Here is a 15,003-nt window from a genome sequence, read left to right on the forward strand (position 1 = left end):
CCCTGACTTTCCGTCGTTGCTTATTTTTTATTTTAACATTATTTTAATTCATTTAAATAAAAATAAAATTTCACTCATGGCCGCTCATTGCCTCTAACTTACTACTACTACTGAATTTTTAATTAAAAATTACTTTAATTGTTCTGAATGAAAATGAAAATTCATTCACAGCTACGCAGTGCCTGTAACTGACCCAAATCACTAATTTTTTGATTAAAATTAATTTAATTTTTCTAAATGAAAATAAAAATTTATTCACAGCTACCCAGTGCCTTCGACTGACCGTTGCTACTTATTTTTCATTTTTAAATTACTTTAATTATTTTGAATAAAAATAAAAATCTATTCATAGCCGCCCAGTGCCTGTAACAGACCCTGATCACTAATTTTATAATTGAATTGAATTTAATTATATCTAAATGAAAAAAACTTCATTCCTAGCCGCCCAGTTTTTCTAACTAACTGACCGTCACTCCTTATTGTTTATTTTAAAATTATTTTAATTCATTTGAATAATGTGTTATGTCCGAATTAATTATAATTAAATAATTATTGGTAGAGTGGGGCCTTGAGGAGGCTCGGACACGTTTTAGATAGATTTTCTCTTGTAAACAAGCTACAAGAGTTTTATTTTTATTGTGGATTTCGAACGCCTCCCGGTAACCAGGAGTTCCAACGGTGAGTTTAAAGGGAAGTCGATAATAAATACTGAACTCACATTCGTCCTTTATGAATTTTATAGTTGATATGGATTTGAGTTGTCTGATCGGTAGGTCCTGGATTGATTTCTCCTCCTTCTGTCGTGGTGTAGATCGGTGTAGTGGAGGAAGTTCAGGATCTTAATTTAGAATGAAGTAAAGCTCAAAGTTCTGGTTTTTATAGTTCATTCAATTATTTGCCCTATGGGCGAGACGCACTCAATGTACACTATTTCACTTATGAACTATCACTTATTTCTATGTTTTACAATATGTTAATTATGAGTTCGTAATCGGAGTAACGACTCCGGCAGACACTTAGATCCGCCGTTAAATAATAGATCGAAAGGTTATAATTTTAGATAAAGATATCACTACGGATAACGGGGCCCTCGATACAGCTCGAAGAGCACACTGGCGCGATTCGTAGAAGATATAATTTAAAGAATCAAAAGGCAATAGTGAATTTAGAAGTTTGTGTAAGCGACCTAGTGCTTTACACTGCCTCGTATGTAACGCGGTACAAGGACCCACACGGGTTCTACGAGGATACCTTTCCTCGTATTCTTTGATAAAAGACTGAACATTTGATCCGTGGTGTTTGGTGGTTGTATACACCCGGATCGTGATTTTCGGAAGGGAGTTAAATTTTGTTATTGGTCTGAAGTTGCAAATTTGACAGAACGTGGACAGAACGTGGACAGTGTGCTCATTTCTTAATCGAGGTGTTGTCCGAGTGATTGTCGAAATTTATAAGGTGTAAGCGTTGCACTTTTCGTCGACAGGGGAGAAGCCCTGTGTGTTGTATGAGGCAACGCCGGATATAACAAATGAAAATAAAAAGTCATTCATGGGCGCCTAGTTCCTCTAACTTACTATCACTACTGATTTTTTAATTAAAAATTACTTTAATCGTTCTAAATGAGAATAAAAATTTATTCATAGCTACCCATCGCCTAGTGCTTCTAATCGACCCGCCATACTTGGTTTTTAATTAAAAATTCGTTTAACTAATTCAAATTAAAAAAAAATTCAGTCACCGCCGCCAAGTGCCTTGCTACTAATTTTTTAATCAAAAATTACTCCAATTTTTTCTCATAAATAAAAAAATCCAGTAACTTCTGCCCTGTGCCTCTGCCTGAGCCCCGATACTGAGCTTTTCATTCAAAATTACTTCAATTATTTCAATTCAAAATCAAAATTCTGTCATAGCCGATTTAATTTAGCAAAATCTGTTTTTCCCTTTGAATTCGTCAAATCTTGTGCCTGTAATAAAAAAAATAAAAATATCCTCACTCACATTCATACGTGCATTGTTACCGATACACTCACACTAGTACACGATCTCACACATCCACCTAGCATCACGTACGTCCGCCGTCCGTGGTCGGTCCGTCCCCACTCTCGGTCTACTGCTCGAGAAGCCGGCAGTAGCTCTGGCATCTCACTCTCGCGTTTCTTACTGCCTTTTCACTCACTTTTTATTCTTCTGTCGCGCGCTCCTGATTGGTCACTTTCATTAATCAATAATTAATTATCAATGCGTCTGATTGAAAAATGGCTCAGGACTTTTCGTCTCAGAATATTTTTCTCTTTCGATCCCTACAATAGGGTGCGCGACTTCTGGGACACCCTGTCTAAGAGATTGTCACCTATGTACTAATTTATCTCGATATCTCTGGAACCATAAGATCTAGAGACTTGAATTTTGGTCGGAATATTTGTTTCGCTAAATAGAGATCAGCTACAAACGCATTTCACGAAATTTTATCCGTAAGGGAAGTTGCGGAAGCGTAACCAATGAAAAAATCACGTTTCTAAACTATATCTCTTACAGGCTCTAAATTTCGTAGAAATTTTCTGTATGTGATGTAAAAATGATCTAAGAATGGATTTTACTAAAACTCACTCCTAAATTTGAAAAATTTTAATTCCCAAGCTGTAGCTCTTACAGACTCTCAAATATGTAGGAATCGTCATTTATGTTGTAAAATTGATTTAAGAACAGATTTTTTTCAATTCTATCTCCAAAGAGGATTGCGAGGGCGTTAACAATGAAAAATTGTTATTTTCAAAAAATGATTTCTATGGACTCAAAATTTTGTAGAAATCTTTTATTTGTAGTATACATACCATTTAATATAGGATTTTACGAAATTTCCCTTCCAATAAGAAATGCAGGAGTGTTATTTATAGAAGAATTCATATTATTCAAATACAGTTCCTACAGACATAAAGTGTGATAGGAACATTTTTTTTTGTAAATTAGGCATAAATCAATAATAGATTTTACGAACCCCTCCCCCAACACACACACACACACACACACACACACACACACACACACACACAATAGAAGCAGTTGTCGATCCACTATTAGCAGACAATCAGTACGGATTTCGAAAAGGACGATCAACCCTGGACGCAATCAACCTGGTTGTCGGTATAGCCAAAGACGCAATCGCCGGTACCAGATGGAAGGGTGGAACGAAGAAATATTGTCTGGTGGCAACCCTAGACATCAAAAATGCCTTCAACTCCGCCAACTGGGATCGCATCATGCAAGCTCTTCAAGAGATGAACGTACCAGGATATCTACGAAGGATAGTCGCTAGCTACTTCACGAATAGAGTCCTTAGATATGACACGAAGAATGGTCCAAAGGAGTATGATGTGACTGGAGGCGTCCCGCAGGGTTCTGTTCTCGGTCCACTTCTCTGGAATATCATGTACAACGGATTGCTGAGACTGAAACTACCAAGAAATGTCAAACTGGTAGCGTACGCGGACGACGTAGCCGTAGTAATCGTCGCCAAGCATATTGATGAGATAAATCATATGTTCACGATCACCTTTGAGCGAATTAACCAGTGGATGGACACAGTAAACCTACAACTGGCTAAACAGAAGACCGAGGCTGTACTTATCACTAGCAGAAAAGTGGTGGAAACGATCAATTTAAACGTCGGAGACCAAGAAATCACATCCCAACCATTCATTCGATATCTGGGAGTGATGCTCGATTCCCGACTTAACTTCAAACAACAAGTTGAACACGTGACCGCCAAAGCATCAGCAGTAGTGGCTAACCTAGTACGATTGATGCCCAACATCGGTGGCCCAGAAGCAGACAAGGAGGTTATTGCTATCATCAGTAGTTACATCGGTCCTCACGTATGGGATATCCATTTGGTCCGACGCACTTGAGACCCAAGAATCATGGAGGAAAGCATGTCCGGTTTACCGACTGAGCGCGCTAAGAGTAGCCAGCGCCTTCCGAACAATATCAGAGGAAGCAGTGTGCGTCATTTCTGGAACTCTGCCGCTTAGAGTCTTAGCTAAAGAAAGACGGGCCCTTTACCATCGAAAGAGGTCAACTACACTGAGCGCTGAAGAACTAAGAACAGAAGAACGGCAGCACAGCATCTCGCGATGGCAACTTGAGTGGGACGCCGCAGCAAAAGGAAGATGGACACACCGCCTCATACCAAAGATCGACGTTTGGCTGAGCCGAAACCATGGTGAAGTCAACTATTACCTAACGCAGATGTTGTCAGGACATGGGTGCTTTCGAGAGTATCTGCACCGCTTTAAGCACGACGATTCTCCGGAGTGCCCGTCTTGTCCAGGGGTTATTGAGGACGCAAGGCACGTTTTCTTTGTGTGTCCACGTTTCGATCCTCAGCGTGAGGAGTTAGAGAGGATCCTGAACTGGAGAATCCAACCAGAGACAATAGTAGATGCAATGTTGTTGAATCAAACTGCTTGGAACGCTACAAGCACTTTTGCCACAGAAGTGCTTACAGAGCTGCGTTCCATTGAAAGAAAAAGAGCAAATGACAGAAACTAGAAGGAAGGAAAAATAACACCTTAGCCACCAGAAGGAATAGCGGTAGCTGGATCCTCCCCTCACGAAGTAATGCCTGACGGCGGTTTCCATGAGGGATTAGAGGAAAGAAGAAAAGGGGTTTAGGGTTTAGTGGGTAGGGGCGTTAGGGTCGAGTTTTAGTATGACACTGCGTCGAGTCGCCACATATCCAGGCCAAACAACTATGCCTGGAATCCGTAAGAAGGATTCCCCCCCCTAAGATAATAAAAAAAAAAAAAAAAAAAAAACACACACACACACACACACACACACACACACACACATACACACACATCTTCGATTTCCTTAGCGGGAAGTTAATAAATTGGTTTTTGAAATAATTCAGGTGAGATTTCAAAAATGACAGAGCAAATAAATTTAATAATGGTAAAACGGATTCGAAGTACCTTAAGTTTGATTCTTAATGGATTCAATCCATGCAAAGTGGATATGTACATACTATTCAACTCAAATCATTTTGAATTGTTTCAAATTATTTTTAATCGGTTCAAATGAGAATTCTCAATTAGGGTAGTTAACATCACGTTGATAGACATCGCTGCAGTCACTATGAAATATAAATTATTTAAGTTACTTTTTGTCTGTAGTTGGCTACAAAGATTGAATAATAAACATTGTTTGGAATAAAATATTTGCGAAAGGGGCGTCATATTTATGTCGTCTAGTTGTTTAAACCGAGTTTTCAAATACATATCCATACAGGAATATATTTTCGGGTCCTCCGATTAAAACTATTAACAGTAATTTCCTAATGAATTCGTAAAATGAATTGGATTTTACATTATTTATTCTCTCATGAAATTCAATAAAATTACTATAAATACAGTAGAATTTTTCAAAAAATTTAGTTGAATACTACGGTTAACTATAATCAATTACGGTTTATTTAATCGTGTATATAGAAATATGTATACAAAATTTTCTTCATCTGTACTACAAGATGTAAAATATAACTTAAAGCTTAAGAAATTAGGTTGGAAATAGATTAGTTAGATGCAAAAAAATTCGCTAATTGAATCAATTTTCTAATAATATACTGCATTTGTGCCGTTACTCTGCGGTATTTGTTTGGATTTTTTTTGTTTCTCATATCATTGTGTTCCTTATGAATTACTTTAGAAAGCATGTGTAAGATATAATTAGACTAGAAATTTGAATAGCGCGCTACGCGCGCGCCTAAATTTCAACCAATCATGAATCGTGACCCGTTTTTTGCGAGTTTCGACCTTTGACTAACTTCAAAACTTTCATCTATTTTATAATATAGGATTAAAATATTCAAATTGTTATTTGCTTCGACTTGTAGATGTTTCAATCCTTAAAGAAGCTTTGTATAAATTGATTATTAGATCTAAGATCATAAAATAACTTTCACGGTGAAATTTTTTTCGCACTATTTCATATTAAAATTATCGTAGCATTCAATTTGTTCAAATTAAGATTATGATACATCAAGTCTAGTTATGTTAATCACGTAAAATTCGTCTTTTTAAGCGAGTTGAATTAAATATGTTGACATAGTTGACATAATTGAAAAATTAGTAAGAGCCGAAATTTCTAACGAACAGACGCAGCCACGGCCATTCGACATACGTGTATTAATATATACATGAAACATTGCTAACGAAGGAGTCGTCCTAACAGTTATTTTATGACTTTCTATCTTCCAATGAATAATTTATATATGTGATTTATTTAAAATTCGACTGTCGGAAATTATCAAAAAATTTTAATCGATTAAAGACCTGTATATATTTGATTTATAGAATTTCAGTTATAATTGAATTTTTCAAACCAATTTTATTATAATGCATCCTAATTTTTCATGAAAATAGTGAAATAAACCACGTTCATTGTATAGAGTTTGTACATTGTTATTTAAACATGATTGAAATTAAACTCGAAGCTGTTTCAGCAGGGCTAATTAACGGATTGTATTTTTAGGTGGAACTTTCCCATCAACATGCTCTACTCCGCCTCCACCTTTTGAAGATGCAGTTAGTTCAAGTGATCCAACTTTAGCATTAGGAAGCAATTGCCCAAGTACGGTTACTTCTTTGACAAGTAATTTTGGGTCAAGCAGTATTAAGCAAAGTAAAATTCATCAGATTTCTAAAACATATCATGATTCTGTGAGGTAATTATCTTTTCAAATGATTTTTGCTTTATTAAAAACTTTAGAAATTGATTTATGAACTATTGTTTTATGTCGTAGTATTTCTGAAATACAATTTGAAAACATTGATAATACAATGGGTAATAGTGGAAAAGTAACAAAATCCTCTCTAAGTGTCGAAAGTGGTGGCAGTAGTCGAGGTGGAGGTTTGTCTTGGACTCTAGCAACTGGTAGTGCTGAAGGATCAACACCTACTTGGACTGAAGGAACACCATCATTTACAGAAAGTTCTAGTAGTGGTGACGGTGGTAAGTAAGAGTTTCTTATTTTTTCATTTTTTATGTAATGGTTTAAATATTTTAACTACAAATTCAGCTTTAGTATGATTAAAAAGTTTAAAAAATTGAAAAGTATAAAATTTGGAAATAATCACCCATTAAACTATTCGTTTTGCCGCGCTTCGCTAATTGTGATCAGTGTGATAGAATAATCCGAACTGTGTGTCAGGTTCTAGGCCAATTGATCCGCAGACAATTGATCCGCACGACACTTGATCCGCACGGCGATAAATCCGAGGACAATTGATCTGACGACAATTTATCTACTCGACAATTGATCCGCCCGACAATTGATCCAAGGACAATTGATCCTTATGAAAATTGATCCGCGAACAATTCATCGTTACGACATTTGATCCACGGACAATTAATATCTTTCACGTAATCGTTTATCACGATCTATGATCCATTAGATTATTAATGAAAATATACACAATAAAATTATTTACATAATTTCAAAATTTATTAGAAAAATATAACATTACAATTAAAAATATATGAAGCTTGTTACCGTGTTGTGCACTTTTATCATGGTTGTTGTGTGTTTATTCGACATAAGACCAACATATAAGCTTGTTAATATTTAATTTAAGGGTGCCACTGGAATTTTTATCACGGTTTCTAGAACCGGTCCAAGCAAGAGAGATATCAAAGGGTCGAGAGAAATTATAATTAGGTCTGACAAAAATAATAACAATTATTTTTTAATTTAAATCTTAAATTTATTCCACTAATTTTACAATAGTTCAGAATAATAACTCACACACACACTTATACAATATCAAAGTCGCTTAATCGTGACAGTACCCTCTTAAGGAGCGTCTATACTGCAGTTTCTATCAAAAAGTCCCTTATTCCTGACAGTACCCTCATATGGAGCGTCTATACTGCAGTTTCTAACTAAGTCGCACTGTCCACCGGACCCTCATGCTCTAAGACTCTAGATCTGACTTTGGGTGATCGCTCGGACCCCTGCCCAAGGTTCAAACCGTCCTTAGCCCTTTCGCTGTCGCTCGGACCCTCACTACGGGACTAAGGAACCTGAAGTCGACTAGGACAGAGGAGGATACCATGAACCTAGTTGACAACCCGCTAATACTAACCTCCTCGACAGCCCGTGAACGAGGAGTATATACTGTAAAATATTTTCCACACACACTTTCTAAGGGGTTAGGGGTAGTCAGAGACATGAAAAAATGAGAATTTTCAATAATTTTTTTTTGCCAGTAAATCATTTTACTTTATAAAAATAATAATATGGCATCATTGCACAATGTTTTGACTTGACTTCACGAAAACTTGAAAAAAAAAATTAGAAAAACGGTTGACCCTGAAAGCCATCCCTGCAACTTCCCGCCAATTCAATACCTAAACACTTGAAATTGCACTTATGACGTTTTAGAGCTCTTCGAGCTCATAAATACAATTTGTATATTATTTTGAGCTCCCCGAGCTCAAAAAATAGCTTTTGTATGCTTTTGAGCTCTTCGAGCTCAAGTTTGATAGAAATTTGATAAAACACTATTTTTTAAATTTTTAAATTGCGATAACTTGTGAATGAATGAACCGATTTTCACGCGGTTGGTGGCATTCGACGCAGTTTCTTAAGCTTCATAAGAAATCTTTAAGTTTATATTGGCAGAGTGAAATACTTCGGAGTAGTTCCGAAAAAACGCTTTTTTTGGTTTTCTTTCGTTAACGATAACTCACGAACGAATCAACCGATTTTGAACGGACTGGCGGCGATCGACGTGGTTTTTTGATGTTAAGAGCTGATTAGTTTTTGGAATTTATCGGTAAAGCCGTTTAAAATTTATTCCAAAAAAACGACTTTTGAAAAAATTTTTTTTGTAGTTTTTTTGCGATTTCTCAAAATCTACCGGTCTGAAGCGTTCCAAAGTATATACAAAATCTAAGTTTGGTCAAGCCCTTTCGAATGGCACCAACCGCCATCAAATCGGTCAAGCCGTTCAAAAGTTATAAGAGGTTTACATACATCCACACACACACACACACACACACACACACACACACACACACACACACACACACACACACACACACACACACACACACACCCACACACACACACACACACACGCACACACACACACACGCACACACACACACCTAGTTATGGCAACCCGTTCCACTCCGTACGATGCGCTGGTAAATCAAAAAAGTATGAGTAAAAATATGGAAACAAACAAGAGTCAAAACGGGGCTCACGCCCAGCAAGCAGCTATCGTAGCAAGCGCTGAGATGAAGAGGGCACAAGCGCTGGAACACCTTGATAAGCTTACTAGAGAGCTGCATGAGTTTGTTAAGTCTAAAGTCAACATCCACAAAGAGATCAAGACGAAGACAACCGGCGTAGGCAACGCCCTTCAAAGGTTCAGAACACTTGATGACGGATGGCAGGCACAACAACGGCAAACTCCCAATGTCACACCGAAGAAGAGCAGACAACCTGCCGCAGACACCGTCGAAGAGATGGACACCGGTGCCGAAGGCGATGGTGAATCTGTAACAGAAGACAGAAGCGACACTGGTGTCAGGTCTGGGAAGAGGAAAGACCGTAACTCTCCTGACCCAACGGTCAACCAAGTAATGAAGAAAAAGGACACAATATCCATGTCGGGTGGGTTAACTGCCGAATCAAAGCGACGACGAGACCTATCCAATGCTTTAAATGCTGGCACTTTGGACACGTTGGGCCCCAATGTAAAAGCCAAGTAGACCGATCTAAACTCAGCATCAGATGTGGACAAGAAGGGCACCGTATCGCGGACTGTAAAAATTCTGCCAAGTGTGCAATATGTGCTGACCAGCAAGGAGCAAAGGACGTGGCTCACCATGCCGGCACCTACAGATGCCCGGTATATCAGGAGGCGCTCCAGAAGTTGACGAACAAACAAGCATGAGGATATTGCAGCTCAACCTCAACCATTGTGAAGCAGCGCATGACCTGCTCATGCAATCTGTGCGAGAATTAGAGCTGGACTTGGTACTGATAGCAGAGCCATATAAACACCTGAGTACCCAACCCTGGGAATCTGACAGCACATCCAAAGCTGTCATCTGGTCATGTGGCAAGCTTTCTTTCCAAAATGCAGTCGACAACAGCAATGCCGGCTTTGTAGCAGTATCAGTAGAAGGCATCCGCTTCTATAGCTGCTACGCACCACCTAGCCTCTCCATTGTTGACTTCACTGATTTCCTGGATCGACTAACCGAAGATGCGAAGCAATACCATCCAGTAGCGATAGCCGGAGACTTCAACTCCTGGGCAGTTGACTGGGGCAGCAAACATAAAAACGCACGAGGGAAAGCACTACTGGAGGCCTTTACTACACTAGATGAGGTTTTGCTCAACAGTGGTGATACGCTGACCTACACCAAAGGTGACGCAAGCTCAATTGTAGACCTCACTTTTGTCAGTTATAGCCTTGCCAGAGGCGACTGCAACTGGAAAGTGTTGGACATCTACACTGCCAGCGACCATCATGCGATATTCTGGGAAATATCAAGCGACCAGAACCCCAAGAGACCAGTCAAGCAGTCTAACATCGTTGGTTGGAAGGTAAAATCTTTTGACCCAGAAGCATTACTAATAGCCCTCGATGGTGATCCGATCAACACTGGATGTGCAGAAGAACAGACTAAGGACCTGATGAGGAAAGTAACACATGCTTGTGATGCCAATATGCCTCGTAAACGTGGCATAAATTCGAGACCTTCGGTGCATTGGTGGAACGACCACATCAGCGTCCTCCGTAAAGAGTGTCATAAGGAAAGAAGAATCTCTCAGCGCGGCTATCAACGGCCCAACTCAGTGGAGCTGATCGCAGAGTACAAAAAGGCGCGTCGTGAACTGAATAAAGCCATCAAAGAGAGCAAAAGAAGATGCTGGAAAGAGCTTATATACGAGGTGGATAAAGACGTGTGGGGTAGGCCTTATAAGGTGGTTATGACCCACCTGAAAAAACAACAAATGCCATCACCTACGTGTCCTCAACTTCTTCAGAAAATCGTCACTGCGCTGTTTCCACAGCAACACAGTCTCAATTATCAGTCAACGCAAGATGAACTAGACGACATTCCACCTGTCACTGAAGAAGAATTGTTGGAGGCCTGTAATCGGGTAGGAAATAATAAAGCGCCGGGATTGGACGGAATCCCTAATATAGCCTTGAAAACCATCATTAAGGCAGCACCAACATTATTTCTAGACGCTTACAACGCATGCCTCAAGGAGGGGACTTTTCTTCGTAAGTGGAAACAGCAACGGTTAGTACTTTTACCTAAAGGAAAGAAACCGCCAGAAGAACCGTCATCTTACCGACCACTCTGCATGCTAGATACGGCGGGTAAGATATTTGAGCGTATCATCCATCAGCGAATAGATACAGTAGTCGACCCACTCTTGACAAACAACCAGTATGGATTCCGGAAAGGACGATCAACCCTGGACGCGATCAACCTGGTTGTTAATACGGCCAAAGAGGCAATCGCAGGAACTAGATGGAAGGGTGGAACGGAGAAGTACTGCCTGGAGGCTGCCTTGGACATCAAAAATGCTTCCAATTCCGCTAATTGGGACTGCATCATGCAAGCTCTCGACGAAAAGAACGTGCAAAAATATCTTCGCAGACTAGTGATTAGCTATTTTACAGATAGAGTGCTGAAATACGATACAAAGAATGGTCCGAAAGAGTATGATATAACCGGTGGTGTGCCACAGGGCTCTGTTCTTGGTCCACTTCTGTGGAATATCATGTATGACGGGCTCCTGAGACTGAAGCTTCTAAGATGTGTCAAACTGGTAGCGTATGCGGATGATGTTGCCGCAGTGATCGTCGCCAAACACCTCGACGAGATTCAACATCTGTTTGACATCACTTTTGAGAAGATCAACCAGTGGATGGATACAGTGAACCTACAACTGGCCGAGCAGAAGACCGAAGCAGTACTTATTACCAGCCGAAAAGAAGTTGAAACAATTAAGCTAAAAGTCGGTGACCGAGAAATCACATCACAACCTCATATACGATATCTGGGAGTGATGCTTGATGCCCGAATCAACTTCAAGCAGCAAGTGGAACACGTCTGTACGAAAGCGTCAGTAGTGAGAGCTAGTCTCGCACAATTAATGCCGAACGTCGAAGGCCCAAAGCAGAGCAGGAGGCTACTATTGTCATCAGTAGTCACATCGGTGCTCACCTACGGAATATCCATTTGGGCAGACGCGCTGAAGTTGCAAGAATCATGGAGAAAAGCTGGACCAGTATATCGACTGAGCGCTGTAAGACTAGCCAGTGCATTCCGCACGATATCAGAAGTAGCAGTGTGTGTCATTTCCGGAACTTTGCCGCTCAGAGTCCTAGCTGAGGAAAGACGGAACCTTTACCAACGAAAGAGGACAACCACACAAAGTGCCGAGAAACTCAGAGCTGAATAACGGCAGAACAGCATCGCACGATGGCAATCACAGTGGGACGCTGCGACAACAGGGAGATGGACACATCGTCTCATACCGAAGATCGACGTTTGGCTAAACCGAAGTCATGGCGAGGTCAATTACTATCTGACGCAGTTGTTGTCAGGACATCGATGTTTTCGGACGTATCTTCACCGCTTCAAGCATGATGATTCACCGGAGTGCCCGTCCTGCCCAGGAATCAATGAAGACGCGGAGCACGTTTTCTTTGAGTGCCCACGATTTTACCCACAGCGCGATGAGCTGGAGATGATCCTGAAGAAGAAAATCCAACCAGAGACAATAGTAGAAGCAATGCTGTCATCAGAGGCTGCCTGGAACGCCGCAAACACGTTTGCAATAGAAGTCCTTATAGACTTGCGTTCCATCGAAAGAAAAAGAGCAAATGACAACAACTAGAAGAAAGGTAAAATAATACCTAGTTACCAGAAGGAAGAGCAGTCGCTATATCCTCCCCCCACGAAGTAATGCCTAACGGCGGTTTCCATGAGGGATTAGAGGAAAGAGGAAAGGGGTTTAGGGTTTAGTGGGTAGGGGCGTTAGCGTCGAGTTTTAGTATGACGCTGCGTCGAGTCGCCACATATCCAGGCCAAACAGCTACGCCTAGAATCCGTAAAAAGGATTCCCCCCCTAAGGGAAAAAAAAAAAAATAGACACACACACACACCCACACACACACACACACACACACACACACACACACACACACACACACACACACACACGCATACAGACATACAGACACCATCGCGGGAATAGCCAGGGAAGCTTCCTAGGACCTCGAAACGTCGAGATTCGATGAAAACTATGAAACGATCAACCTGGTGGTCGATACAGCTAAGGAGGCAATCGCTGGAAAGAGATGGGACCGTGGCAGAAAGAAGTATTGTTTAGTGGCTGCCTTGGACATCAAAAATGCCTTCAATTCCGCTAACTGGGACTGCACCATGCGAGCTCTCGAAGATAAAGAAGTGCCAGGATACCTGCGCAGAATGGTAGCAAACTACTTTACAGACAGAGTCCTCAAATATGACACTAAAAACGGTCCAAGGGAGTACGAAATAACCGGAGGAGTGCCACAGGGCTCGGTTTTGGGTCCTTTGCTGTGGAACATCATGTATGATGGTCTCCTGAGAGTTGCATTACCATCAGAGGTGAAACTTGTAGCATATGCCGATGATGTAGCGGTAGTGATTGTCGTGAAACACTTGGAAGAGATCAATCTGGCTTTCGATATCACATTTAGCCGGATTAACCTATGGATGGAGATGATGAAGTTGGAGTTAGCCAAGCACAAAACTGAAGCTGTGCTCATCACCAGCAGAAAGATCGTAGAAAACATCAAGCTGAATGTCGGCGAGCAGGAGATCGCATCGCAACCATTTATCCGATATCTGGGGGTGACGCTGGATGCCCGACTGAACTTTAAACAACAGGTCGAACACATAAGTGCTAAAGCATCAGCGGTGGTAACTAGCCTATCAAGACTGATGCCGAATGTTGGAGGCCCGAAGCAGAGCAGGAGACTATTGCTGTCGTCAGTAGTCACATCAGTGCTCACATATGGAATATCCGTTTGGGCAGACGCGCTGGAGACCCAAGAATCATGGAGGAAAGCCGGACCGGTCTACCGATTAAGTGCACTGAGAGTTGCAAGCGCCTTCCGCACAATATCCGAGGAGGCAGTGTGCGTCATTTCTGGAACTCTGCCTCTTAGAGTCCTAGCTGAGGAAAGACGGAACCTATACCACCGAAAGAGGTCATTTACACTGAGCGCTGAAGAACTGAGAACTGAAGAGCGACAATATAGTATAGCAAGATGGCAACAACTATGGGATGCTGCGGAGAAGGGAAGATGGACTCATCGACTTATACCAAGGATTGACGTTTGGCTTAACCGGAATCACGATGAGGCCAACTACTATCTGACCCAGATGTTTTTAGGACACGGCTGTTTCCGGGAGTACCTTTATCGCTTTAAGCACGATAATTCCCCATAGTGTCCGTCTTGCCCAAGAGTTGCTGAAAATGCGGAGCACGTTTTCTTTGAGTGCCCTCGTTTTAACCCACAGCGTGATGAGTTAGAGAAGATCCTGAACAAGACAATCACACCAGAGTCAATAGTAGAAGAAATGCTGTCATCCGAAGCTGCCTGGAACGCCACACGCACGTTTACCACCGAAGTGCTTACAGAGCTGCGTTCCATTGAAAGAAAAAGGGCAAATGACAGAAACTAGAAGGAAGGAAAAATAACACCTTAGCCACCAGAAGGAATAGCAGTAGCTAGATCCTCCCTTCACGAAGTAATGCCTGACGGCGGTTTCCATGAGGGATTAAAGGAAAGAAGAAAAGGGGTTTAGGGTTTAGTGGGTAGGGGCGTTAGCGTCGAGTTTTAGTATGACGCTGCGTCGAGTCGCCACATATCCAGGCCGAACAGCTATGCCTGGAATCCGTAAAAAGGA

The 15,003-nt window shown here is 41.0% G+C and overlaps 1 protein-coding gene across 10 annotated transcripts in view; it reads left to right on the forward strand.

Moving 5' to 3' along the window:
* The window catches only part of LOC123273081 (phosphatidylinositol 4-phosphate 5-kinase type-1 alpha), a 242,380-nt gene extending 235,346 nt beyond the window's left edge, over positions 1 to 7,034 (forward strand). For 9 of the 10 annotated variants that reach the window (XM_044740262.1, XM_044740264.1, XM_044740266.1 and 6 more), the window contains 2 exons: positions 6,532 to 6,724; positions 6,803 to 7,034. In XM_044740262.1, the coding sequence (XP_044596197.1) occupies positions 6,532 to 6,724; positions 6,803 to 7,019 (410 nt within the window). In that variant the 3' untranslated portion in view covers positions 7,020 to 7,034. The remainder of the gene's footprint in view (positions 1 to 6,531; positions 6,725 to 6,802) is intronic. The other variant, XM_044740268.1, reaches the window with a different exon arrangement.
* The last annotated feature ends 7,969 nt before the right edge of the window (positions 7,035 to 15,003 follow it).

Source organism: Cotesia glomerata, linkage group LG10 (genome assembly GCF_020080835.1).
Source record: "Cotesia glomerata isolate CgM1 linkage group LG10, MPM_Cglom_v2.3, whole genome shotgun sequence".
In the NCBI taxonomy this organism is placed as follows: Eukaryota; Metazoa; Arthropoda; class Insecta; order Hymenoptera; family Braconidae; genus Cotesia; species Cotesia glomerata.